The sequence below is a fragment of the Monodelphis domestica genome, chromosome 2 (assembly GCF_027887165.1).
Source record: "Monodelphis domestica isolate mMonDom1 chromosome 2, mMonDom1.pri, whole genome shotgun sequence".
Classification (NCBI taxonomy): Eukaryota; Metazoa; Chordata; class Mammalia; order Didelphimorphia; family Didelphidae; genus Monodelphis; species Monodelphis domestica.
This window is the reverse complement of record NC_077228.1, coordinates 543154085-543178546: the sequence shown is the minus strand read 5'-3', so window position 1 is coordinate 543178546 and position 24462 is coordinate 543154085. Positions and strand designations below refer to the sequence as shown.

Sequence of the window (24462 nt, the reverse complement as noted above, 5' to 3'; positions counted from 1 at the left end):
AAAACGAGGGCCCAAATGACCTTCATTTGGGTCCAGTCTTCGGCGAAAGGCATCTTGTCTGCCTCGTCGGTGGAGTTCAAGTACTTGCTTCTAAAGTCGTCTCCCACGGCACGAAGGTGCTGGGCAAACACCATGCTCCGGCGGGTCTGTCAAACATAAACAGGGATGAGCCGAGGCCCCCCGGAAGGAGCAGCCCGACAAGGCTGCGCTCTGTGCTGGTCCGGCCCAACGCCAGGGTACGGGTCTGCCGTGATGCAGCGAAGAGGGCCGGAGGCGCCGCGGGCCGAGACTCACTACGCTTTCCGTGCCCAGAAGTGGCACGGGGCGAGTCCGGGCGAGAGCGAGTGCGACTGCCAAGATTCGCAGTCGGTTCCTTGGTCAGACTATGGCTGGGGGGGCTCGTCGGGCACGCTGCCAGCAGGCTGTGCGCGGCGTGGTCGTGGGCTCGTGGCTAGGCTGCTGACTAGGCCCATTCGGGCTGCTTGTCGGGGGTTACTGGTTGGTGTGACGGAGGGTCCTGGGAACAGGCCGAGCGAGACGACTAGTGCAACGGGGGACACTGGGGGGAAGGGCGGGAACCGACATTTTCGGGGTACGGGCCCGGTAGCTTATTTAGCCACAGATGATTTCGAGCTCTTAAATAGGGGCTCCACTCTTACTGTCCTAGAAATGGGGGGCTGGAACCCCGGGGATTCGTCCTCCAAGACACCTCTTTTGCCGGGAGTATCTCTGATACCTGGAGTGAGATGCTCGACGGGGGGACGGATGGCAATGAAGGGTAAGCAAAGAGCTCGTGAGCATCTCAGCGAGGCGTAACGGAGTCGAGTCTGATGCTCGGCTTCATCCTCCTCGCTCTGCACCTTTGGCAAGTGGGGAGCTACGAGGAGACCCCAGAGAGCTGCCTGAGGCATTCCTGCCCCCGTTTTACAGAGAAAGACGCTGAGGCTCGGGGGCTGGCGCGGGGGGCGGCTGTGTCCCTCTCCTTCGGCCTCCTGCGCCCCGCACGCTCCCCTCAGCTCCACGGCTCGTGGACCCTTCCCCGGAGCGAGGGCCGGTCCTATCTCGGGCCGAGGTCTGCAAGCCCTCTGCAGACAGCTTCCATTCTCGGCCTGACCGCCCAGAGGGGGCACCGAGGCAGAGGCGGGCGGCTCTGTGGCTGCCGCGGGGCCCTCCCGGCGGGGCCAGGCCGCGGCCATTCTGGGAGCCCGGAGCACGCTCACGGACGCCGGTCGGACGTCGGCGAGAGCAGGATTTCTTCCCCGCAGCCCAACCATGGAGGAATCTCCTCTCTGGGGAAGCCCCTGAAACGAGGCCCGCCGCAGGCAGGCCCTCCCTCGGCCCGGCTGACTCTCGGGCCCAGGACTCCCGCCACTGCTCCAGGCTCCGAGGCGGCCTCTGGTCCCGCCCGGCCCGGCCCGGCCCAGTACTCACGTCCCAGTACTCCTTCCCTCCGTAGTGGTCGTGAAGCAGGTTTTCGGCACGGTCCAGCATCACGGATCTGCAAGCAGGAGAGCAAGAGGACGTACAAGAATGCAGTTCTGTGGGCCGCCCAGGCCCCGGATGGGGCCCTCTGAGGCGTGCCCAGGCTCGCCGGCCTGCACGCCCCTGCTGGCCCCCAGGAGGCCCCGGGTCGAGCCTCCCCTCCGCGGCCTCTCTGGGCCTCAGCCCCGAGCTCTCCGGCCGGCCCGGCCCAGGGCCCCTTCTCAGGACTTGTACAAAGGCCACAAGAGCCCCCAGACCCCCCGCTCCAGGCCAGCGCCCCCCTTCTGGGAGACTCTTCACGGACGGGCATCTGGTCAGCCTGTCGGGACGGGGAGCTCACCCCCTGACGCTGCCTGACGCACTGGGGGAGAAGTTCTTCCTCCCTGAACCTCAGTCTGCCCTCGGGAATGCCACGAGTCTCCCACACAGGCAGCCCGTCCGGCTCCACCAGGCGAAATCGGGCCCTTCCCATAGGCCGGCTGCTCCACGCTGGGCCTTCCGGCAGGCCCCAGCGGGGGGAGGGGAGCACCGAGGGGGAGGAGGGGCCCTCCATCCCTGGGGGTGGGCGGGGAAGGCCAGAGCGCCTCGCACGCGGCCCCAGAAGTGGGGCGACAGGATCGTGCCCGGCTGCACGGCCGAGAGGCTACTGCAGTGGCCGGGTGGGAGGCTCGGCGCCATATTGGAGGGGGGCCTGGACAGGAGCAGGGAAGGCAGGAGGAGGCAGCTGAGAAAAGGCCGCTGGATTGGCCACTCCCCGCTGGGGGGGCTGGTGTAGGCGGGCCTTTTGAGGCCGTGGGGGAAGGAGGCGCCATCAGCGGGCCCAGCGGGCCTTCTTGGGGACGGGAACGCCCTGGGGATGGCCTTGTTTGAAGGCTCAGTGGAATAGGGGGATGCTGTGGCGCCGAAATCACACACAGAACGAGAAGATCGGGGGGATCCTCTCGTGTTTCTGGGGTGCTGCAGGGCCCAAGAGGCCCCCCCTGGTGCCAGGGCAGGGCAGGGAGCGCACGGCCTCTCGCCGGAGGCCCTTCTCTCCATCGCGGCCTCCGCACGAGCCCCCCCCCCCCCCCTCTGGCCTCCAGTCTCCTAGTGAGCAGACGGGAACGGGCCGCGGGCCGAGGGCCGGGGGAGGGCCGAGGGCCGGGGGAGGGCCGCGGGCCGGGCCGGGGGAGGGCCGAGGGAGGGCCGCGGGCCGGGGGAGGGCCGAGGCTCCTCTTCTGGGCGCTGCCCTCGGGCCGCACTCGGGATAAACCAACAGCCCAGAGCGCGGCTCCCTCCATCCGCGTGCGGCCGCCCCGGGGAGCGTCTCCCGGGACGAGAACCACCAGCAGCACCGGCCCAAGCCGGAGAAACGGGCCTAAGGGACGCCCTTCTGAGGGGAAGAGGCTCCGCGGGTCACCCAAGCACAGCCGCCGCCGCCCTGCCGGCCCCCCCTCGAGAGCCTGGGCCGAGCGCCCAGACGACGCCCCCTCTGTGGGGGCTCCCCAGGCGAGCAACGAGCAGGAAAACAGGGCTCTGTGCCGAGGGCAGCGCCCGGGCCGGCGGCCGCTTACCGGGCTGACGTATTCCTCAACAGCACGGGGGCGATGACGGAAGCGGAGCCTTGCACGGACAGGCAGGACACCCTGAGGCCCCTCGTTTCTTCGTAACCCCAGAACCAGCCCCTGCGGGGGACAAAAGGAGCACGCGGGGCGTCGGCTGGGCGCCGGCCTGTCCTGGGCGACACCCCCGCCCCGCCCTCGAGAGCCCGCGGCCAGGCTGCCTGGGCTGGGAGCGAGCGAGGCCCGGAAGAGCACAAGACGAGGGCTCTGGCGCACTCTGTGTGGCCTTCGCTGTCCGCACTCGGCTTCTCCTGGCTCATGAGAACAAGCCTGAGCGAAAACGGGGAGCAGAGACAGGACCCCCCCCAAGGCTAGGCCTTTGGCACTGGCTCGACGACGGAAAATACTCCCCAAATTCCTCAAAGCTTCCTGTCAGAAAACGCCAGAATCTGGGGGGTTGGACAGGCAGGAATCCCTACAAGTCACTGCCCGGCCCCTGCTGGAAGCCCCCCAAGGAGGTCCGGGGGGCCGAGGCGTCCGAAGGCTAGACTCCCTTCCCAAGTCACGTGTCCAGAGGGCTCCAGAGCCATGTGGGAGGGAAGGCTGGGAGGGCCGTGAAGGCCGAGCCCAAGCAGGGATTCTAAGGTGTGTCAGCGGCCTTCTTGGGGAGCTCTCCCCGGGCAGCCCTGAGCTGGCCCGTAGCCCCCGACGTTACCGGTAGTAGTCGTGCTTGTCCCGGGAGTACAGGAGCTGGTCGATGCACGGCCGCTCGTCAACCTTCTCCTCCCAGGTGCCCTCTTTCCATCCTTCCGCGTAGCCCTGGAGGACGTACACCTGCTCGATAAAGGGGCCGCCGGACTCTGCAAAAGAGGCAGGCGGAGTTAGGAAAGCCCCTCTGCCCGCGCTCCGCAGAGGGCCGGGGGAGACCTCGCAGAACGTCCCAAACACCCGCTGTCATGTGGGCACGATGAACTCTGGCAAGGGGCTTCGCGACATCGTGGGCTTGGCCAGACCAAGAAGCACCAAAGAGAATGCCTCCGAATGGGTTGGGAAAGCCCTCCCAGATTGCTTCGATCATCCAAGACACAACCCTTTCTCTACAAGCCGCGATGCAGCGATCCAGGATGATTCGAGGGATTTCTGAGAAAGATCACTGTCCACACCCAGAGGAAGAACCGTGGGAGCGGAAACCCAGAAGCCTGATCGCACGGGGATGTGACTGGGGACTCCACCCTGGTGCAAACATCAGCACTATGGAAATCGGTCTGGATGAAGGACTTCTAGGAACCCAGGGGAGTTGCTCATTGGCTACAGGAAGGGGTGGGAGGAGGGGAGGGAAAGTGCATGAATCATGGAGCTGTGGGGAAATACTCTAAATTAATCAGCTCAACAAAACTTTAAAAAGTCAGACAGTTCTTCCAAACCCATCACAGAGCAGGGCCACGTGCCCGCTCCGGGTTAAAGCTGTTGCCGCCTCTGGGCCCTCGAAGGCGCCCCAGCCTTCCCCTCCTAGACGCTGCCCCCTTGCTGAACCACGCACGCGCGGTCCCTCCGAATGGTGGCGGGCCCCGGGCTTTCTGGTCCACTGGGCTTCCCCAGGCCTCGAGGACAAGCCGGCGGGGGCAAAGCCAACCAGGGTCAGAAGCCAGAAGCGCTGGTGGCCCTGCGGCGAGGCCCCAGAGGCTGGTCAAGGGAGCCGGCACGTCGAAAGCACTCTGCAAACATCTCATCGGATCGTCCCAGCATCTCAGCAAGGCGGGCAGGGCCGCACGCCAATCAAGGGTGAGGATCGGAACCCGGGTCCTCCTTCCTGACTCGGGGCACGGAGTGAGCCGCCTGCACAAGCTGCAGTCAGCAGGAGAGCCAGGGCTGGGGGGGCTGACACGAGCCCCGGCCACCGTCGGGCACTTTGGAATGGGGGACGGACAAATGTCGTTCCTATTTCCAGGGCACGCGAGAACGCAGTCGTAAGACACCGTGCGGAGGAGCAGCCAATAAGCGAGCCTCCAGGGAGGCTTCCGCAGGGAGCCGAGCGCCAGGAGATGGGCAGATGGGGGGGCACCCTGGGGGGACACCGACCAGGCGGAACGGCCCGACCCAGGAGCCTCTACGTCCGGGCCGGGCCGGTCAGCAGACGACAGGCTCATCGGACCAGACGGCACAAAGGCAGGTTCCCAGATCTGGGCCGAATCTAAGCAGACGGAGTTCCACGGACAGAACGATGAAGTCTTCCATGCAGACAGTGGCCTGCCAGCTCACGTGGCCCCACAGGCTCTAGCCGAGCCGGGGGGCTTTCATCCTGGGGGGGGCCCTAAGAAGAAGGCTGGGGGTCCAGAGGAAGGTCCTACGTATCCAGGCTTCTTTCTTCAGCCCTCACCTCCCATCTCATAATCGACACACTGCATTGGCTCTAAGGCAGAAGAGCGCCGAGGGCAAGGAAATGGGAGGCAAGTGACCTGCCCAGGGTCACACAGCTGGGAAGTGTCTGAGGCCAGACTATCCCAGGACCTCCCGTCCTAGGCCCGGCCCTCAATCCATGAGCCACGAGCTGCCCCTATAGTCATGCTTTTTAAGGGGGGAAAGAATGTGGCCTGGATGGCCTAGAGAGGACTCGGGGGACGCGACATCTTGCGGAAGACCAAGGATGTGCCGCCGGAAGCCATCAAGCCTTTCCTTGGACAGCAGGGGACACCATGACCTGATCTCTTTCACTCGGTCCCAGGCCAGAACCCAGAGCAATGGACAGAAAGAGGAAGATTCCGGCCTAATGCAAGGAACACCCGAGGCGCCACCAAGGGCAGCGGCCTTCCTGGGGAGGGAGTGCACCTGCTGCCGCCGGAGCTCCTTAAGCCAGGGTGAAGGTGCCCACTTGCGGGGCAGGAGGCGCGGGGGAGAAACTCCTTCCCAGCTCTTATCTCCGCTGCCTCTTCCCTTTTCCTCTCCGAAGCTCACGTGAGCTCTCTGTAACCACAACTTACGGTTTGCGAAGCTGTGCAGAGGGTCACTGGACGCCCGTGACATTCTACCAGGGAGAAACCTGAGCAAAAACTCACCACGGTCACCCTCTGCAGGTCGGAGGCTCCATCTGAATTCGGGTCTTTCCGTCTCCATATCCCTCCCGAACAGCTGAGGCCTCCCTGACCTTCCCCAGCCCCAGGCACAGCACAGGTGCTCTGTTTCCTGAGTGTACCCAGAGGTTCTCCCTCCATCAGGATGTAAAGACCTTGGGGATGGCAGCACGTGCTGGGCTCTGGCATAGAGCCTGGGCACTTCTTAGGTGCTTGAACCCCTTTGGAATGCAGTTGGCTCTCTGCCCCATATCTGGGCTTCATTGCACTCCCTGGAAGTCTCACCACTGGCCATCAGCAGCCATCAGTGCCCATCACTGGCCATCAGTGCCCATCAGCAGCCATCAGAGGCCATCACCAGTCATCAGTGCCCATCAGCAGCCATCAGTGCCCATCACTGGCCATCAGTGCCCATCAGCAGCCATCAGAGGCCATCACCAGTCATCAGTGACCATCAGCAGCCATCAGTGCCCATCAGCAGCCATCAGTGCCCATCACTGGCCATCAGTGCCCATCAGCAGCCATCAGTGCCCATCACTGGCCATCAGTGCCCATCAGCAGCCATCAGAGGCCATCACCAGTCATCAGTGACCATCAGCAGCCATCAGTGCCCATCACTGGCCATCAGTGCCCATCAGCAGCCATCAGAGGCCATCACTGGCCATCAGTGCCCATCACTGGCCATCAGTGCCCATCAGCGGCCATCAGAGGCCATCACCAGTCATCAGTGACCATCAGCAGCCATCAGTGCCCATCAGCAGCCATCAGTGCCCATCACTGGCCATCAGTGCCCATCACTGGCCATCAGTGCCCATCACCGGTCATCAGTGCCCATCACCAGTCATCAGTGCCCATCAGCAGCCATCAGTGCCCATCACCAGTCATCAGTGCCCATCACCAGTCATCAGTGCCCATCAGCAGCCATCAGAGGCCATCACCAGTCATCAGTGCCCATCAGAGGCCATCAGCAGTCATCAGTGCCCATCAGCAGCCATCAGAGGCCATCACCAGTCATCAGTGCCCATCAGCAGCCATCAGAGGCCATCACAACTCCAGGCTGAATCACCGGCAAAGTCCTTTCCATGGGAATCCCTGACCCAATACATGACCACCCTCACCTCTCTCCCCACCTGGGCTCTCTGCTTCTCCCTCCTCCCCCTCTGCATTTGTCCTTGTGTTCTAGTCCCGTTTCCAGAGCACAGACCCTGGCCTGAGTGCCCAGGCTGCCCTTGCTCCTGACCTGGGCCCGAGTGGTTCTGGGGGTCACCAGCAGGGCCAGGAGACCCTCCCACGCTCTGGCCTGGTCAGTCTTTACCTGCCATGAACTGCTCGTACTCGAGGACGGGGATGTTCTTGCCCAGGCTCGGAAGGTCGAAGAAGTCTGCCCAGGGGATGCGCACCTGGCGGATGTCCGGGCTCTGCCAGTGGTAGAGCCGGCCCCAAGGTGGCAGCACCAGCACCCACGGCTCTGTCCGCAGCAGGGTCTTCAGCAGAGACGCCACGCGGATGTACACATCCCTCCGCAGGTTGAAGCCCTCTGGAGGGTTGACGTCATACAGGAGATATCTGAGGGGAAGGGGGACTCCATCATGGCCCTGTTCCCATTTTCCAGACGAGGAAGCAGAGGCAGATGGAGTCTGGGAGCTGCAGACTTGAATTCAAGTCCTGCCTGGGGTACTCCCTTTTAAAAACACCGCTCTCTTCTGTCTTGGAATCAATCCTGTGTGATGGCTCCAAGGCAGAAGAGCCCAAAGGGCTGGACAATGGGGGTGAAGTGACTTGCCAACGTCCCAAAGCCAGGAAGAGTCTAAATCCAGCTTTGAACCCGGGGCCTCCCATTTCTGAGCCTGGCTCTCAGCTGCCACCTCCACCCCCCAACTACTCTCTTTCAATCAATCAACCAAAATGACTACTGCCTATGGGGCCGGGGGCGGTCACGTCACCTGGGTGGGCCTCAGTTCCAGGCCTCTGTGAAAGAAGCCCTCCCTAGGGGCGCGGTGATCGCCCCCAAAGAAGAGCAGTCCTACTCCCTTCACCTCACGCTGAAGCATTCAGCTGGGCAGCCCCAGAGGAACACTAAGCCCCGCCTCTCAACAGGCGGGACCACAAAACACCGCCCCGGGCCCGCCCCCTCACCTGCGACCCTGAGCCGCTGCCGTCGCCCCGCCCCCTGCCGCCGCCGCCCCCCATTGGCCCGGCCGGAACTCGTCTCCCTGGGCCCGGGCAAGTGGCACTGAGGCCGCCGCGAGGAGGAGCAGCAGCCGCCCGGGCCCGGGGACAGCCTGGGACCGAGGCGCCTCAGCCGCCATGTCCGCAGGGGCGTGCCGCGCACACACAGTTCCGGCTCGGCGGACGCCGGGCAAAAGCGCTTCCGGGGCTGCGCTGCGCACGCACAGACAGGCCAGCGCCTTGGCTTTTCTCCCTCCTTGCCTATCAAGCGTAAGTGTGCGCATGTGCGTCCTGGCTGGGCGGGGTATGAGCCCTTAAAGGCTTCGCTGGTGGAAGTCCGCGTGCAGGTCCTCGGGGAGCCCAGGAGAGAAGCTGAACCTTGCGTCCGCCTGGATCCGCTTCCCAGGTGTGGCTTCAGCCCTTGGCCACTGCCCTCCTTCTCTGCCCCAGCCCAGAGACCTTGCGCAAGTCCCCAACCCGACCATGGGGGCGAGGACAGCGTCTGTCCACTAGGGGCCTCAGCCGGACTATTTGGAGGGCCATAACTGTGGGGGAGGCCTCGCTGTGGGGCCCCTCTGCTACCTCGCGTGGAGAAGGGATTCTGAAGGACCTTGAATGGCCCTCAGCCCAGGAGTGGTCCCCAGGCAGAGGCAGGGGCCGGGCCTGGAGGCTTTTTGTGCAGAAAGGAAGGAGGGAGGGAGGAGGGAAGGAGGGAGGAGGGAAGGGAGGAAGGAAGGGAGGGAGGGAGGGAGGGAAGGGAGGAAGGAGGGAATGGAGGAAGGAAGGAAGGAGGGAGGGAAGGGAGGAGGGAGGGAATGGAGGAAGGAAGGAAGGAAGGAGGGAGGGAGGGAGGGAGGGAGGAAGGGGTCTGCTGTAGTCATCCAGCTGATTTAGACTTGAACTTAGGTGATGCTTGTGTGAATAGGGACAGACTGGGAAACAAGACATTTTCTGGAGGCAGAAACGCCCAGATTTGGCTTCTGATTGGATGTGGGGAAGGGGAAGGGGAAGTCCGGGTGCTGAGGACAATGCTGAAGTTCTGAGCCGGGGAGGCTGGAAGCCTGGCAGTGCCCTTGCAGTAATGGGGAAGCTTGGAGGAGGCTCAAGTTGGGGCAATGGTAGTGAACTGTGTTCAGCACGCACTGAGCCAGAGGGCCTTCTGTGCGCCCCTGGTAGAGACTCCTGCCTTTACCCAGAGTAAGAGCTGGACATTGAGATTCGGCACCGTCCATGGGCGCTGATAACAGCAAACCTGGGAGAATGAAAGTTGGGGGTCCCCCAGGAGAAGGGCAGATGGTGGGCACGAGAAGCCTTCAGCATGTCACCAGGGAAGAACTACCCCTGAAGAGGGGCACAGGGTTAGCTGGGAAAAACCGAGAATGGAGAGAGGGCTTGGTGCTGCTGGGGCACGGCTTTCCGAGCTGAGCAGAGGAGTCACTGCTTTATCCTAGAGGCAAGAGGGGCTCCCGGGGAGCCAGGGGCATGGTCTGACCTTCCGAAGGCTTTGGGTTGGCGAGGGCCTTCCTCATAGGAATTGGCTGAAAGAGGGAAGAACATACCCCCTCACGAGGGCACCCAGATCTATGTTGCCCTATCTACTGGAGAGCAAGAGGGGAGGGGAATAAGAGAATAAGACTCCCATTGCCTACCCCTGCCTTGGAACCAGTATGTAGTACTGAGGCTCAGAGGGAAGGGAAGGGTTAAAAAGAAGAATTCCTATGAAAAACTGTTTGACGTGGTTTTCTCTCGGATTGTTTCCTGCCCCAGGGAGGAGGGCTGGGGTGGGGTGGGGGGAGAATAGGAGCTCCGTTTTTAAAAATGAGCAGTTTTACAATAATTGGGGAGAAAATGAAACACAAGAGAGAAGCCTTCAAGTCACATCCCAGAACCAGGGGCCTGAGCAAGTCATTTCTCCTCTCTGGGCCTCAGTTTCCCCTTGGGGAGTATGTTGAGGAAACGGCACACACAAGGCTTCCCTTACAGTGTTGCTGTGGTGAGGAAAGTGTTTTGTTAAGTGGCAAAGTATTCTAAGAATGTGAAGTTAGCATTAATAGGAAGGATGCTGCTCTGTTTATCCCGGAGAGAAGGGGGGAGGTAGCCCTTGTCCTTGAACTGGACCAAGCAGCCTCCTCCCACCCAGCTTCCAAAAGGGCAAGCTCCAAAGTGGGGCGGAGGAGGGCCTGCTGGGAACAGTGTGTGCTAGGTTGGCTCTGACCTTCCCAACGGGTCCAGCCTTCCAGACGTGCCTGTGGTTTCTTTGAATCAGGAAACTGGGTTCTCCGAGGATGTTTACATGCGGTGGTGGCTCTGGCTGTTGGGCTGATGGAACCCAGGAGGCTCCCAGCCTTTGGTCAGTTAATTAGAAGAAGCTTTGCCTTACATTCCTGGATCAAAGCTGGTCTGAAAAGAAGCCCCTGCTTCCCCCGTTGCGCGAGCGCACACACACGCACACAGAGGCACCAGCTAAACGGGTCTCCAGGAGCCTCCATTTCATGAAGCCCTCCTTCATTTCTCTCTCACTTTGGTTCCCTACCTTTCTGCACTCTAAAATGATTTCCTGCCTCCTCCCATGCTTAATCAACACTTTTCTCCTTCCTTCCCTCCTTCCTTTCCTTTCTTCCTTCACTCCTTCCTTCCTTTCCTTTCTTCCTTCCCTGCTTCCTTTTTCCCTCCTTCCTTCCTGCTTTCCTCCCTTCCTTCTTTCCTACTTTCCTTCCTTCCTGCTTTCCTTCCTTCCCTTCTTTCCTTCCTTCCTTCCTTCCTTCCTTCCTTCCTTCCTTCCTTCCTTCCTTCCTTCCTTTCCTTCCTTTCCTTCCTTCCTTCCCTCTCTCCCTCTTTCCTTCCTTCCTCCCTTTCTTCCCTTCCTTCCCTCCTTCCGTCCTTCCTTTCCTTTCTTCCTTCCCTGCTTCCTTTTTCCCTCCTTCCTTCCTGCTTTCCTCCCTTCCTACTTTCCTTCTTTCCTACTTTCCTTCCTTCCTTCCCTTCTTTCCTTCCCTCCCTCCCTCCCTCCTTCCTTCTTTCCTTCCCTCCCTCCTTCCTTCTTTCCTCCCTCCCTCCCTCTCTCCTTTCTTCCTTCCATCCTTTTTTCCTTCCTTCCTTCCTTCGATGTGGAAAAGAAGGCAGAGTACCACAAAGTGAGAGTGAGAGATACTAATAAACTGCCAGTATGGTGTTAGTGCTCTCAAAAGATGTTGGCACATCTCTGTGGTACAGTGATTAGAGCACTGAGCCTGGAGTCAGGAAGATCTGAGTTCCAATCCCTTCTCAGACACTTACTTGTTTAGTGATTTTGAACAAATCACTTACTCCTGTTTGCATCAGTTTCCTCATCTCTAAAATAGGGATAATCAGTCACTTTCCTTGCAGGGATATTGTGAGCATCAAATGGGATGATAAGTTTAAAGCAGTTGGCACAGTGGCTGGCATCTAGTTGGTTGATTGGTGGGTTGTTGCCTTTCCTATTCAAAGAGGATCAAAATGAAATTACCAGCTGTGTGACCCTGGTCAAGTCACTTAACCCTGTTTGACTAAGTTTCTTCAACTGTCAAATGAACTGAGGAAGGAAGTGGCAAAGCATTCCAGTGTGTTTGCCAAGAAAACCCCAAATGGGTTCATGAAGTGTCAGAGAGGACTGAAAGGACTGACGGACCCGAAATGCCTAGTCTGCACTATTTAAATGTTCACTAATGCCACGTGGTGGACTGCGGGAAGAGGAGGTAACAGGTTCTCTTTTGTACACCGAGTTTGAGAGGTCCACAGGCCAGCCTGCTGGAAATATTTCCTGGGATTGGGCTTTACTTATTTGTATGGTCCCAAGGGTGAGGCGATGGCCAGGTCCAGTCAAGGCATTTTAAGGGCAAAAGATGGGTGAGAGCCGGCATGTTTGTAAACAGCTGAGAATGGGGCGTCGCCCATTGGGGTGTCCAAGATCTAGTGAAGGAGGGGGACCAGCCCTGCCCCCAGAGAGTGAGGAGACCCTGGAGGAACGGTGCAGAGAAGGGAGGATTCCAAGGCAGCTTGGGCCAGGAGGGGAGGTGAAGAGGGAGCCCTGCACCCACGGTTGTGCCCTCTGATGCACTGATTCACGATCTGCTGACCTGCAGTTAACCACGGGGGAAAGAGGGAAAATCTGGAGAATTCCCGAAAAAATGCTCCCTAAGTTTCAAACCACCTTCCAGGCAAATCCAGGCCGTAACGTGGCGAAGTCCCGCTGCCCACCCGGGGCATGGCTGGGCCCCATCCTTCCTCCAGTCTGCCTCGAGGGTTCTCTGCTTCACATTCCCGGGCTGTAGAGTTAGGGCAAACCCCCAAAGGGCCCACACCTGAGGCTGGGAGGGCTGCGGTGCCTTGGTGGATTCACCGAGGTCGGCTTGCTTCTAGCCTTGGCTTTGGCCATCCGTGGCACAGTCGTGGGCTGGGTCCTCAAGCAGATGTGGGAGCTTGTGCGCCCTCTTTCCTTAGGAAGGGAGAGGAGGGTCCCACAGTCGAGGCCAGATGAGGAAGCACAGAGACATCCTGTGGCTTGGTCTGGGCCATCAGAAATCCCAGAACATGTAGTGGCCTCAGAACATTGGGGCGACTTCCTCACGCGTCATTCAGCAGCAGCAGTCGGGGAGGGCGAGTGAATGAGCTCTTGCGCAATCCTAGCAGCTAACATTTCTGGGGTGCCCACTATGGGCCAGTCTTTACACCTGTTAGCTCATTCCATTCTCACAACAACCCTGGTAGATGGGTGCTCTTAATAACCCCATTTTAAAGATGAGAAAACTGAGGCCAGTGAAGGGCAGGATCCCAGGGATCAGAAAGAGAACCAGGAGATTATTAAAATGCAAATTAAAAGTATGCAACAACTAGACTTAATGGACTTCCTGAAGGAAACTTGCTAGAAATGGATTCAGGGAAATCTGGGAAGATTTAAAGGAACTAAGAGTCAAGGAGGCAGAGTGGGAAAATGATTCCTCCCCAAAGAACTTTGGCAGATACGGGAAACCAGAGCAATGTAGTGGCTCTTCCTGACTCTGTGAAGCATGTTACTCCCACCTCGCCACCGAGGTGTGGATGGAGACAGACGTTTTCAGATGCTGCCATTGGAGGATTTGGGAGCCGTGGCTCTGATCCTTGGGTACCAGTTGTTTTTCCCCTCTTTTTAATGGGGTCGAGGCTTTGGGAGGGAGATGGAGTCTGGTGCCAGTCCTGGCTGGAAGAAGAACAGAAAGGAAAGAGGGTTATTGAGACACTTCGAGTGCACAGAAGCAAACAGGAGGGAGTTCAGAAGGGAGCGTAGAAAGGCAGGACAGCTTTGAAACACGGAAATGCATTCTTCATCCTTTAGAGCACGAGCCGGCTGCAGTAGACATCTGTGAGTGCATGTTCTGCCTTTTTCTTCCCTGTCTGTACAGATGATGGCGTTTGCTGCTATTTGTTACCTTGCAAGCTATCTATGTAAAGCCTAAGGCTATTTCTCAGAATCGGCCAGCTCCTGGGCCAGAACGCAGAGTTCTAGAGCTCCGGACTTCCTCCGAGACTGAGCAGTGGCAGATGTGCCTGGGTGAACGACATCCAACGTTAGATCTCGGTCGGGAGAAGGGAATGTTCTAGCCGCCGCAGAAACCATCCTTTTCTCGAGCTTCCAGCACTCCAATCGCCAAGACTGTTGACCCAGCTCGAGAAAGCACACCAAACGGGGTTCTCGTTTGCAGGCAGTCCAAGGGAATTCAGCCTCTCCTGCATCTTCCAGTCAGCTCAGTCAGGAATGACACACAAGGCTAAACAATGCGCGCTCCTGGCTCTACTACATTTTGAAACCTTTGTAGGGGAGGAAGAATCCCAGCCGGCCAGTGCCTCTGACTGGCAGATCTGCCCAAGAAAATGCCCCCAGGTGATTCTGAGGAGACACCACGCAAACCACCGGGTAACCCCAGCTAGAACTCAGAGAGTAAATCAGTGGAAGGGGACGAGGGTGGTTCTGGGAAACCGGACTCTGGGGCAACCTTGGGGGGTTGTAAGAATACGAAATTGTTTCAAGGAGAATCCGGGTCAGGGTCTGGTAACTACTCTGGAGGAACAAAATCCAGAGGGGCCCTTATACTCTGCCAACCTCTCCCGGGTGGAAAATGTGATTCTCGGGGTAGGATGAACGATTGTCTGCATCCTTGCAATTATGGGCAGCTAGGATACAGTACTTGGCCTGGAGTCAGGAAGACTCATCTTCCTGAGTTCACATCCAGTCTCAGCCACTTCCTTGTCGTGTGACTCTGGGCAAGTCACTTAACCCTGTTTGCCTCCGTTTCCTCCTTTGTAAAATGAGCTGGAGAAGGAATGGTAAACCGCTCAGGATCCTGAAATGGGGTCACGGAGAGCTGGACGTGACAAAAAACAACTGAACGATTATTGAGGCTTCCCAGGCTTGCAGGAAATGTCTGTCCAGTGTTCTTGGTTGGGCATCATGTTTGACTGGTGATAAATAAAGGGCAGAACAAGCGTACCCTGAGCGTGTGTGTTAGCACAAACAAAAGGAAGAACTGTCTGTTCACGGCTTTTCTGAGCAATGATGCAAGTAATCACAAGGCAAAACAACAACAAGCCCAATCTGGAAGGACCCGAGTGCCTAACACTAGGAGGGGTTAAATAAGCTCCGGTTCATTAAAGGGTCAGAATGTGCTCATTCCGTCGAGAGGGAGGCGGAGAACCCGGGGCCCAAGAAGGCCAAAGGCTGCCTTGAGGGAGCGAAAGGGAAACACGGGAAGGCCTGCAACGGCCATTCGCGCGTCGATAGTCCTGGGCCAGGCGCGCTGCGTTGGTTGTAAATATTGCGGTTTTAATAAAAGATGGGCGCCGAACGGCTCGGGGTGGCCGGGGAGGGGAGACGGTTTGCTGCGCTCTACTTTTCATCTCCTGCCGAGGCCAATTCCCAGCACCGAGGCAGGCGGACTAATGAGTGAAGGGCCCCAGTGAGCCCGGGACAAACAACGGATCAGCGAGCAGGGCCTGGACTGACACAGATAAGGGAGGCATTCCCAGGTGGGGAAACTCGCCGCCTCTGCACTAGAGCACAGGAAGGCATGTTGGGCATGCTCAGATGATGACAATGGAATGGCCGGGTGCCCAAACTGAGAAAGTCAGCTCCAGCAGCTCTTTCAAAAAGAAAAATCTACTGCCAGCACGTTTTCATCCCCAAAGGGAAGGCCAGGGTTCAAGGAGCTGCGCTCACGGGGAACAGAATTTGAAAACAAATAATAGCCTCGGAAATAAGGAATCCCTGATGTTGGGAGAGAAATGGGGAGAACAAAAAGGGAAAATGGAATGAAACAAAGCTAAATACTTTTCTAAAAAGATCAGCAAAGCTTCTTAGTGGTTAGCTAGACGGGCCAAAAGAAAAAGAGAAGAAATGAAGTGCCCAGTCAAAAACAAAGCAGCAAACCCCAAACTCCAAAACCGCAGAAGAAAGAAAATGATCCGCCGGCCCATGATACTTGGGGGCCAATGGCTGACCACGGGGGTGGGGGTGGGTGAACATCTCACAAGCTCTGTGGCCTGCCCATTCCCTGGGATTTCCTTGGTGGGTGAGTGAACTCTCCTGTCCTCATGAGGGTGGATGGATATCAGGCAATCACGGGTTCACCCAACTGGAGAATGCGAAGACCTGATTGGCGACCCAGGCCAGCCCATATTCAGGAAAGAATCTTCACTACAGAATGGTCAAATCCCCATTCCCATGGCAGCCTTCCTAGCACCCGAGACAGTTCTTTCCCCCTCTGGCCATGTTGGTGAACCTGTAGCACCTGTGCCGGAGCATGCTGGAAGGCAGAATGATCAAACCCCATTCCCATGGCAGCCTTCCTGGCACCCAAGACAGTTCTTTCCCCCTCTGGTCATGTTGGTGAACCTGCAGCACCTGTGCCGGAGCATGCTGGAAGGCAGAATGATCAAACCCCATTCCCATGGCAGCCTTCCTGGCACCCAAGACAGCGCTCACATCCCCCTCCAGCCACACCTGTGCTGGGGTGTGCAGGAAGGGGCTTCTCCCCTCCCCTTCTCCACATGCACCTGAGGACATTTCTCCCATCACCCACCCCTCTGCCCAGCAGCCCATGGGAGTGTTTCCTCCCTCCCCTGTCTGGGATATGGTGGGACTCCCTCAGTCTCCAGAAGGTTCACCATCCCTGCTCCAAGGCTTCCCTTCTCCAGGCTAAGCCTCCCCTGGTCCTGCAGCTCATCCTGAGTGCAGACTTGCAGACCCTTCTGCATGTGATGGAGGCAGGACCCTCATGTTCTGAAAGCTTGTATTTCTCACCAGTGAGCGCTAGTTAAGCATAATGGCCAAGTCTGGCTTTTGGATCATTTAACCATTCTGGTCGTTAATGCTCAGGATGGTTCCGTTCCGTTCCGTACGCCAGCTTTGTGCTCTTGCGTGCTATTCATCGCGGACGTTGTTCCGTACTTACCTTCGTCCTGAACTGTTGGCATCACTGATCACCGTTAGGGATCGTCTCCTGTACTGTATCCTCTTTGAGGGGGGCATTCCAGAAGGGCAGCAGGAGACGTGCATGGGGGGACGTGGGCACTTTGCCAAGCACCCTGGCAGTGCAGGGGACTTGCCCACCCCTGTCTGCTGCCCGTTCTCCTTTTGGGGTCCTCAAGTTCACCCGTGGTGTGTCAGAGCCCGGATTTGTGCCCTCCCCCTCTACGCCCATTCTCGGAGGTTTCTGGGACAAGGTGGAGATTTCCCTGGAATGGGAGCTAACCAGCCCCCCAACCCGAGGAGATGTGCGAGCCTTGGTCTGCCCCTTGGGCTCCTCCATCCGCCCCGTCTTAGACAGCTCTTCTTTGGGTGGAATCCTTTCCTACAGAGTTTGGAGCCCCCCCGTTCTCGGGGTCATGCCCTGCTCTACACACATTCAGGGTGGGGGCCTCCCTCTGGGCACCCTTGAGCTGGTCACCGGCCTTCCTCGAAGGCAGCATTCAGGGCTTAACACACTACTTCAGGTGTGGCCGGGCCAGGCCAGGTAGGAGGCGTCACAGCTCGAATCCTTCCTCCCTTCACGTCTCCCAAGGTCTCATCCCTTCTTGGCCCGCCACATGGTCCCGCTGGACTCGGAGTGAGCCTCCTGGGTTTTTCAGAGCAGGCGAGCCAGAGCTCTAGCCGTGCCCCGTCCTTTTCCCCACCCACAACCCTGCCGCCAGCCTTTGCCTTTGCCCGTTCCACACCCTCCCCGGACAACCTTTAGCTGATCCTCTTGCCTGGCTCGATAAATGCTCTTTCACATGACTTGCCTCAGTTTCTCCTCTTGAAATTTCTCTCCACCCGGTCATTTGGCCAAAGCTCTCTTGCTGCTGATCTCATGGTTGTGTCCGAGTCCTTGGCTTGGGAATGGAAGGCAAAATGCCATTTGCTTCTAGCGGAAACAACTTCCTCCCCTCGCCTAAGGAGTACCTGCCCGGGCCTGGGGCGGGGGGAGGTGAGACAACAGGGGCAGCTGGCTGGCATGGGGGGTCGTGAAAGCCTGAGTCGGGAAGGCTCGAGTTCAAATCCATCCTCCAACATTTACAAGCCACGTGACATAAGGAGAGCACCTGCCTCCCAAGGCTTTTGGGATAAGCAGATGAATTAACATTGCTTCGTGCCTGGCCTGGAGGAAGCGCGCACAAGGCCGGATGGGGCCCGAGGATGGCAGAGCTCCGCCACAAGGGGGCTCAGGGCTGCTGGGGAACGCCCGCCCAGCTCTTGAGAAGAGAGAAGATGGCGGGAATCCCTCTTCTGTGCTTCCTTCTCCATCTTCTCCCACCCATATCGCGGCACGGATTCCTGAGCTCACGCGGATGCCCAGCCTCTCCGGTGGAGCTCCCCCTCCCAGCCCAGGATCCCCGGCTTGGACCAGAGCGTCCAGGCTGAGCCAGAACTGCAGCCCTTTGGGGGGAGCCTCGAGGAGTGGGGAGCTCACTACCTCCCCCAGCCACTCACTGACCTCATAGAACGTAAGAACCCGAGTGTTGCCTCCTGCTTCTCTTGAGCAACCTGACAGATATAGACGAGCAGCTGAGGGTGGGACAGCGGGGACCGGCACCCACCGGGCTCCTCACGTCCCAGCCGAGGATGGCACCCCTGCCCAAGCCGGCACCTAAGCACCCGAGGAGTCTGGAGACAGCTGAGAGCTGACAGCACGTCCTCCCGGGGACTCGGGGCCGAAAGGCCCTGTCGGGTGCTCCCTTTCCTTGCTTAAGATGTCCGGGGGTGGCGAGGGGGCAGGGATCTGCCATGGCAGTCCTGCTGAAGCTGCTGGGCTGGTGCCGCCACATGGGGAGCGCCAGCTCCAGAGCCCCGACTGGGTCCCTTCCCACAGGGATGGGGTCCCCCATCTTAGTCTCTCTCCCCACCAAGGTGTCTCCTGTGCACAACACACAGCCTTCTTCCTCTCTCTGGCTCTGCATCTGTCTCTGTCTCTCCATCTCTCTGTCTCTGTCTCTATCTCTGTCTGTCTCTGTCCATCTCTCTGTGTCTCTGTCTCTGTCTCTCCATCTCTGTCTCTCTGCCTCTCCATCTCTGTCTCTCTGCATCTCTCCATCTCTGTCTCTCTGTGTCTCTCCATCTCTCTCTCTGTGTCTCTCCATCTCTCTCTGCGTCTCTCCATCTCTGTCTCTCTGCGTCTCTTCATCTCTCTCTCTCTGTGTCTCTCCATCTCTGTCTCTCTGCATCTCTCCATCTCTGTCTCTCTGCGTCTCTCCATCTCTGTGTCTCTCCATCTCTGTCTCTCTGTGTCTCTCCATCTCTCTGTGTCTCTCCATCTCTGTGTCTCTCCATCTCTGTCTGCATCTCTCCATCTCTGTCTCTCTGTGTCTCTCCATCTCTCTCTCTGTGTCTCTCCATCTCTCTCTGCGTCTCTCCATCTCTGTCTCTCTGCGTCTCTTCATCTCTCTCTCTCTCTGTGTCTCTCCATCTCTGTCTCTCTGCGTCTCTCCATCTCTGTCTCTCTGCGTCTCTCCATCTCTGTGTCTCTCCATCTCTGTCTCTCTGTGTCTCTCCATCTCTCTGCATCTCTCCATCTCTGTCTCTCTGTGTCTCTCCATCCTCTGTCTCTTTGCGTCTCTGTCTCTCTGTGTCTCTCCATCTCTGTCTCTCTGTGTCTCTCCATCTCTATCTCTCTGCGTCTCTCCATCTCTGTGTCTCTCCATCTCTATCTCTCTGCATCTCTCCATCTCTGTCTCTCTGTGTCTCTCCATCCTCTGTCTCTTTGCGTCTCTGTCTCTCTGTGTCTCTCCATCCTCTGTCTCTTTGCGTCTCTGTCTCTCTGCGTCTCTCCATCTCTCTCTCTGCGTCTCTTCATCTCTGTCTCTCTGCGTCTCTCCACCTCTCTCTCTGTGTCTCTCCATCTCTATCTCTCTGCATCTCTCCATCTCTGTCTCTCTGTGTCTCTCCATCCTCTGTCTCTTTGCGTCTCTCCATCTCTGTGTCTCTCCATCTCTGTCTCCCTGTGTCTCTCCATCTCTCTCTCTCTGCATCTCTCCATCTCTGTGTCTCTCCATCTCTGTCTCTCTGCGTCTCTCCATCTCTGCGTCTCTCCATCTCTGTCTCTCTGTCTCTCTCTCTGTCTCTCCATCTCTCTCTGCGTCTCTCCATCTCTCTCTCTCTGCGTCTCTTCATCTCTCTCACTCTGCGTCTCTCCATCTCTGTCTCTTTGCGTCTCTCCATCTCTGTCTCCCTGTGTCTCTCCATCTCTCTCTCTCTGGGTCTCTCCATCTCTGTCTCTCTGCATCTCTCCATCTCTGTGTCTCTCCATCTCTCTCTCTCTGTGTCTCTCCATCTCTGTCTCTCTGCATCTCTCCATCTCTGTGTCTCTCCATCTCTGTCTCTCTGCATCTCCCCATCTCTGTGTCTCTACACCTCTGTATCTCTGTGTCTCTCCATCTCTGTGTCTCTCCATCTCTGTCCCTGTGTCTCCATCTCTCTCTCTGTCTCTCCATCTCTCTCTGCGTCTCTCCATCTCTCTCTGCGTCTCTCCATCTCTGTCTCTCTGCGTCTCTCCATCTCTGTCTCTTTGCGTCTCTCCATCTCTGTCTCCCTGTGTCTCTCCATCTCTCTCTCTGTGTCTCTCCATCTCTGTCTCTCTGCATCTCTCCATCTCTGTGTCTCTCCATCTCTATCTCTCTGCGTCTCTCCATCTCTGTGTCTCTCCATCTCTGTCTCTCTGTGTCTCTCCATCTCTCTCTCTGTGTCTCTCCATCTCTCTCTGCGTCTCTCCATCTCTGTCTCTCTGTGTCTCTCCATCTCTCTCTATGTGTCTCTCCATCTCTCTCTGCGCCTCTTCATCTCTGTCTCTCTGCGTCTCTCCATCTCTGTCTCTCTGCGTCTCTCCATCTCTCTCTCTCTGCGTCTCTTCATCTCTGTCTCTCTGCGTCTCTCCATCTCTCTCTCTCTGTGTCTCTTCATCTCTGTCTCTCTGCGTCTCTTCATCTCTGTCTCTCTGCGTCTCTCCATCTCTCTCTCTGTGTGTCTCTTCATCTCTGTCTCTCTGCATCTCTCCATCTCTGTCTCTCTGCGTCTCTCCATCTCTCTCTCTCTGCGTCTCTTCATCTCTCTCTCTCTGTGTCTCTCCATCTCTCTCTGTGTCTCTCCATCTCTGTCTCTCTGTGTCTCTCCATCTCTCTCTATGTGTCTCTCCATCTCTCTCTGCATCTCTCCATCTCTGTCTCTCTGCGTCTCTCCATCTCTCTCTCTGCGTCTCTTCATCTCTGTCTCTCTGCGTCTCTCCATCTCTGTCTCTCTGCGTCTCTCCATCTCTCTCTCTCTGCGTCTCTCCATCTCTCTCTCTCTGCGTCTCTCCGTCTCTGTCTCTCTGCGTCTCTCCATTTCTCTCTCTCTGTGTCTCTCCATCTCTGTCTCTCTGCGTCTCTCCGTCTCTCCAACGTTGCTGGGCCTGAGGAGGTAGCCGTGGGGAGGACAGGAGGGAAAGGAGAAGGTGGGGGCGAGCCTGGAGAGCAGGGCTGGCCCTGCTGGGAGAAAGCTTGCTGGCTTCCATTCAGGCCTCCCTGAGTTTGGATGCCCGCCAGCGGGGTGGCCCAGGCAAAGGACTTCAGGCCTCTTGGCCTCAGTCTGCTCCCCTGTGAGATGGGGAGGGCAGGCCGTGATGCGGATCGGAGGAGGAGACACCAAACGGAGACGGCAGCGCTGACGATGGAGATCTTTTGGGCCAGAGAAGCTCTCTGGGACGGGGAAGGCTTTCCCTTTGCGGAGCCCCCCCGGGCTCCCCCTCCCTCCCCAGAGAGGCCCATAGTTCTTTGTCTGCCTTTGCCCACCCGCCTTCCTTCTTGGTGACCAGGACGGAGCTCTCACTGTGTCCCCTCGGTGCAGGAGCAATGCGCGCCAGCCACCCAGATCTCACATCACCTGCCAGAGTGCCCGGGGCTTATGGGTGGCATTCTGCTGACAGCTCTCCTCGGGGCAGCGAGCCTCAGACCCGGCAGGGGAGCCCAGAATGCAGACAGAGCAGGGACGTCCCGGCTCTGCTGATGGTGTGACTGTGGCCAGGTCCTTTCCTCTCCAGCCCTCAGTGTCCCCATCTGTAAAAGTCAGGATTGGCCTAAGCAGAATGCAGGCCATTGCTGCACCCCGACAGTGCTGCTGCTGCTGCCCACAAGGGAGGTTCTCCGGTTTGTTGAGCCCAGCTTTCCCCGGGGGGTCCAGCAGACACTTGTGGCCTAGCCTAGAAACGTGGCCCACCTTACCAACTGGCCCTGAATTGAGCAGTCTGGGCACGAGGAGGGCAGGGACTCCCCGGGTGCCCCTTCTCTGGAAGCCTGGGGCACATGGCCCAGGGGGCGAGTTCAGGTTAGAGGTGGCTGATAGTGGCATCCAGATCAGTAATGATCACTCAGCACGTGTCCTGGGCACTGGGGACCCACAAAGAGGAGGAGGATGGTCCCTGCCCTCTAGGAGTCTCCAGGGTGGCAGCATGGCCCCCTCTCCCCTGGGCTCTCCTCTCCCTCTTTCTGTGCCCCCTCCTCCGCCAGGTCCCCTCCTCTCATCTCCTGGGCCCCGTTTCAGATTGTGCCATTTGGTGGTGCCCAGACAGCCAGGCCTTCCCTCTCAGGGGCCCCTTTGGGCCCAGCAGGGTTTCCCTTTGCTGCATACTTGTCTGCAAGACCAAGCTTTGTGGTGAAGCACCCACAGCAAGCCTGGCTTGTCCAGGGGCACCTTCCAGAACTTTGGGCATCATGGCATGGTAGGACTCCCCAGGGACAAAGGGAGCCTCCTTCCCTGCCTTTGGGTCCTTCCTTCGGTTCTCACTTGCCTTTCATGAGGGCCCTGCAGGCTTCCAGAGGCTCTAGAACCAAGAGCTCGGCACCCACCACAAGACCACTGTGGACTGGATGGTGCCCAGGTCCCAGGAGGCCCACCCTGAGGACTTGTGCCACAGCAGCCTCCTCTCCAGGCTGGGTGCCCCACATTCTGGAATGCAGGCCCTGAAATCCTGAGGCAAAGACCACAACTCTGCCAGGTTCGGGCTCTCTGCAGACCCTGGAAGGCCATCCAGCCATCCAGAGTGGCCAAAAGCCAGGTGGGGAGGGAGAAAACAAGGCAGAATCCCCCTGATCTCAGCAGCCCACCTGTATGGTCCTCTGCTTGCTGGAGGAGCCCCATTTCTCAGTGGCCCATGGGTAGGAGGGTGGGCTGTGCAGCCCCTGGGTGAAAGCAGGAGGAGAGAGCCTGGTGCTGCCGGGTCCCAGCCTGGATAGTGCCAGCTTCCCTCCAATTCTGGGAGGAAGCTGACCTGGACAGCTCTGATGGGGACCAATTCCCAACATGCAATGGGACACTTTGGGGAGATTTGGAAGCCATGCTCTGGGCCCAACTGAGTGATGTCCCTCCTCTCCTGGGGCACCTTCTCCATTGACCCTGCCATCAACCTGCACAAATGGGTTCTTCACTCTCTAGGTTCACAGCAGAACTCTGAACCTCGGGCCTCACTTCCCATTAAGAGCTTGGCCTCACAAAAAACTGGAAAATGAAGGGATGCCCTCTGATTAGGGAATGGCTGAACACAGTGTGGTATCTGTTGGGGATGGAATACTATTGTGCTCAGAGGAATAATGAACTGGAGGGACTCCATGTGAACTGGGACGACCTCCAGGAAGTGATGCAGAGTGAGAGGAGCAGAACCAGGAGAACACAGAGATGGATACATTGTAGCACGATCGAATGTAACTGACTTCTCTACTAGCAGCAGTGCAATGACCCAGGACAATTCTGAGGGAGTCATGAGAAAGAAAACCGTCAACATCCAGAGGAAGAACTGTGGGAGCGGAAATGCAGAAGAAAAACACCTGCCTTATCACATGGGTTGATGGGGATAGGATTGGGGACGTAGACTGTAGACTATCACCCCAGTGCAAATGTCAACAATATGGAAATGGGTCTTGATCAATGACACATGTCAAACCTAGTGGAATTGCTCATTGGCTACGGGAGGGGGAGGGGACGAAAAGACCATGAATCATGTAACCATGGAAACATTCTAAATTAACTAAATAAAATTTTTCAATAAAATAAAATAATTATGTGGCGTTGGACAAGACACTTAAAAAAAAAAAGAGCTAGGCCTCAGGGCTAAGCAGTGTATTCCCTGAGGGAGGAGACCTCTGGGAGCCAGAGCTGGAATATGGGTCCAGCAGAGCTGGGCAGCTGGGCTCAGGCCATGGCCACCATCTCTCCACCAGGCAGGAACAACCACAGCCTTCCTTTGACAAGGACAGGATGAGGAGGCGCTAGAGAGAGAGGATCTCTCCATCCCAAGGAGACGTGTACAATCAGAACAAAATGAGACAGAGACAGAGAGAGCTACTGGTTTGGCCTTTAGCGAGGCCGCATCATCTAGTAAAAAGGGAGCCAGCCTGAGAGTCAGGAAGACCAGGTTCTACCTCGAACCCATGACTTGAACACAACCTTGGGCACTAGCTCTTTGGGATGAGGGAACATTTAAGCCTCCCAGGGCTTCAGGCAAGTCTCCCAGACGAGTGAGCCAGCCGGCTCTTGGCCAAAACCACATAGACCATCAGGATCACCCACTGCTCCAGTTCCCAAGTGGAAAATGTCTCTACTCAGCATGTGGAAGTCCTCAGGAAGGTGGGCTCCTCCGTCCAGAGACAGGCCAGAATCGTCTGGAATGCCTGCCAGATGGGAGGGGGGAGGCACCACAGTCAAATGGTGC

At 57.9% G+C, this 24462-nt stretch overlaps 2 protein-coding genes across 3 annotated transcripts in view; one reads left to right on the top strand and one right to left on the bottom strand.

Annotated features, from left to right (window-relative positions):
- POFUT2 (protein O-fucosyltransferase 2) overlaps positions 1–8509 on the bottom strand; it is a 13631-nt gene extending 5122 nt beyond the window's left edge. For both annotated transcript variants that reach the window (XM_056814556.1, XM_001370848.4), the window contains exons 1-6: positions 8228–8509; positions 7407–7657; positions 3739–3883; positions 3036–3146; positions 1432–1498; positions 21–146 (exon numbers count right to left, since the gene is read on the bottom strand). In XM_056814556.1, the coding sequence (XP_056670534.1) occupies positions 21–146; positions 1432–1498; positions 3036–3146; positions 3739–3883; positions 7407–7657; positions 8228–8400 (873 nt within the window). In that variant the 5' untranslated portion in view covers positions 8401–8509. The remainder of the gene's footprint in view (positions 1–20; positions 147–1431; positions 1499–3035; positions 3147–3738; positions 3884–7406; positions 7658–8227) is intronic.
- LOC130456869 (uncharacterized) lies at positions 8417–24462 on the top strand. Its single transcript, XM_056814514.1, has 2 exons — positions 8417–8530; positions 13660–24462. Exon 2 carries the CDS (start codon positions 18516–18518, stop codon positions 21285–21287), a length of 2772 nt encoding a protein of 923 aa, XP_056670492.1. The 5' UTR covers positions 8417–8530; positions 13660–18515; the 3' UTR covers positions 21288–24462.

What these genes read in the sequence shown, in the direction of transcription:
- LOC130456869 (XM_056814514.1), top strand. Translation starts at nt 18,516, where the DNA reads ATGGCAGTCCTGCTGAAGCTGCTGGGCTGGTGCCGCCACATGGGGAGC.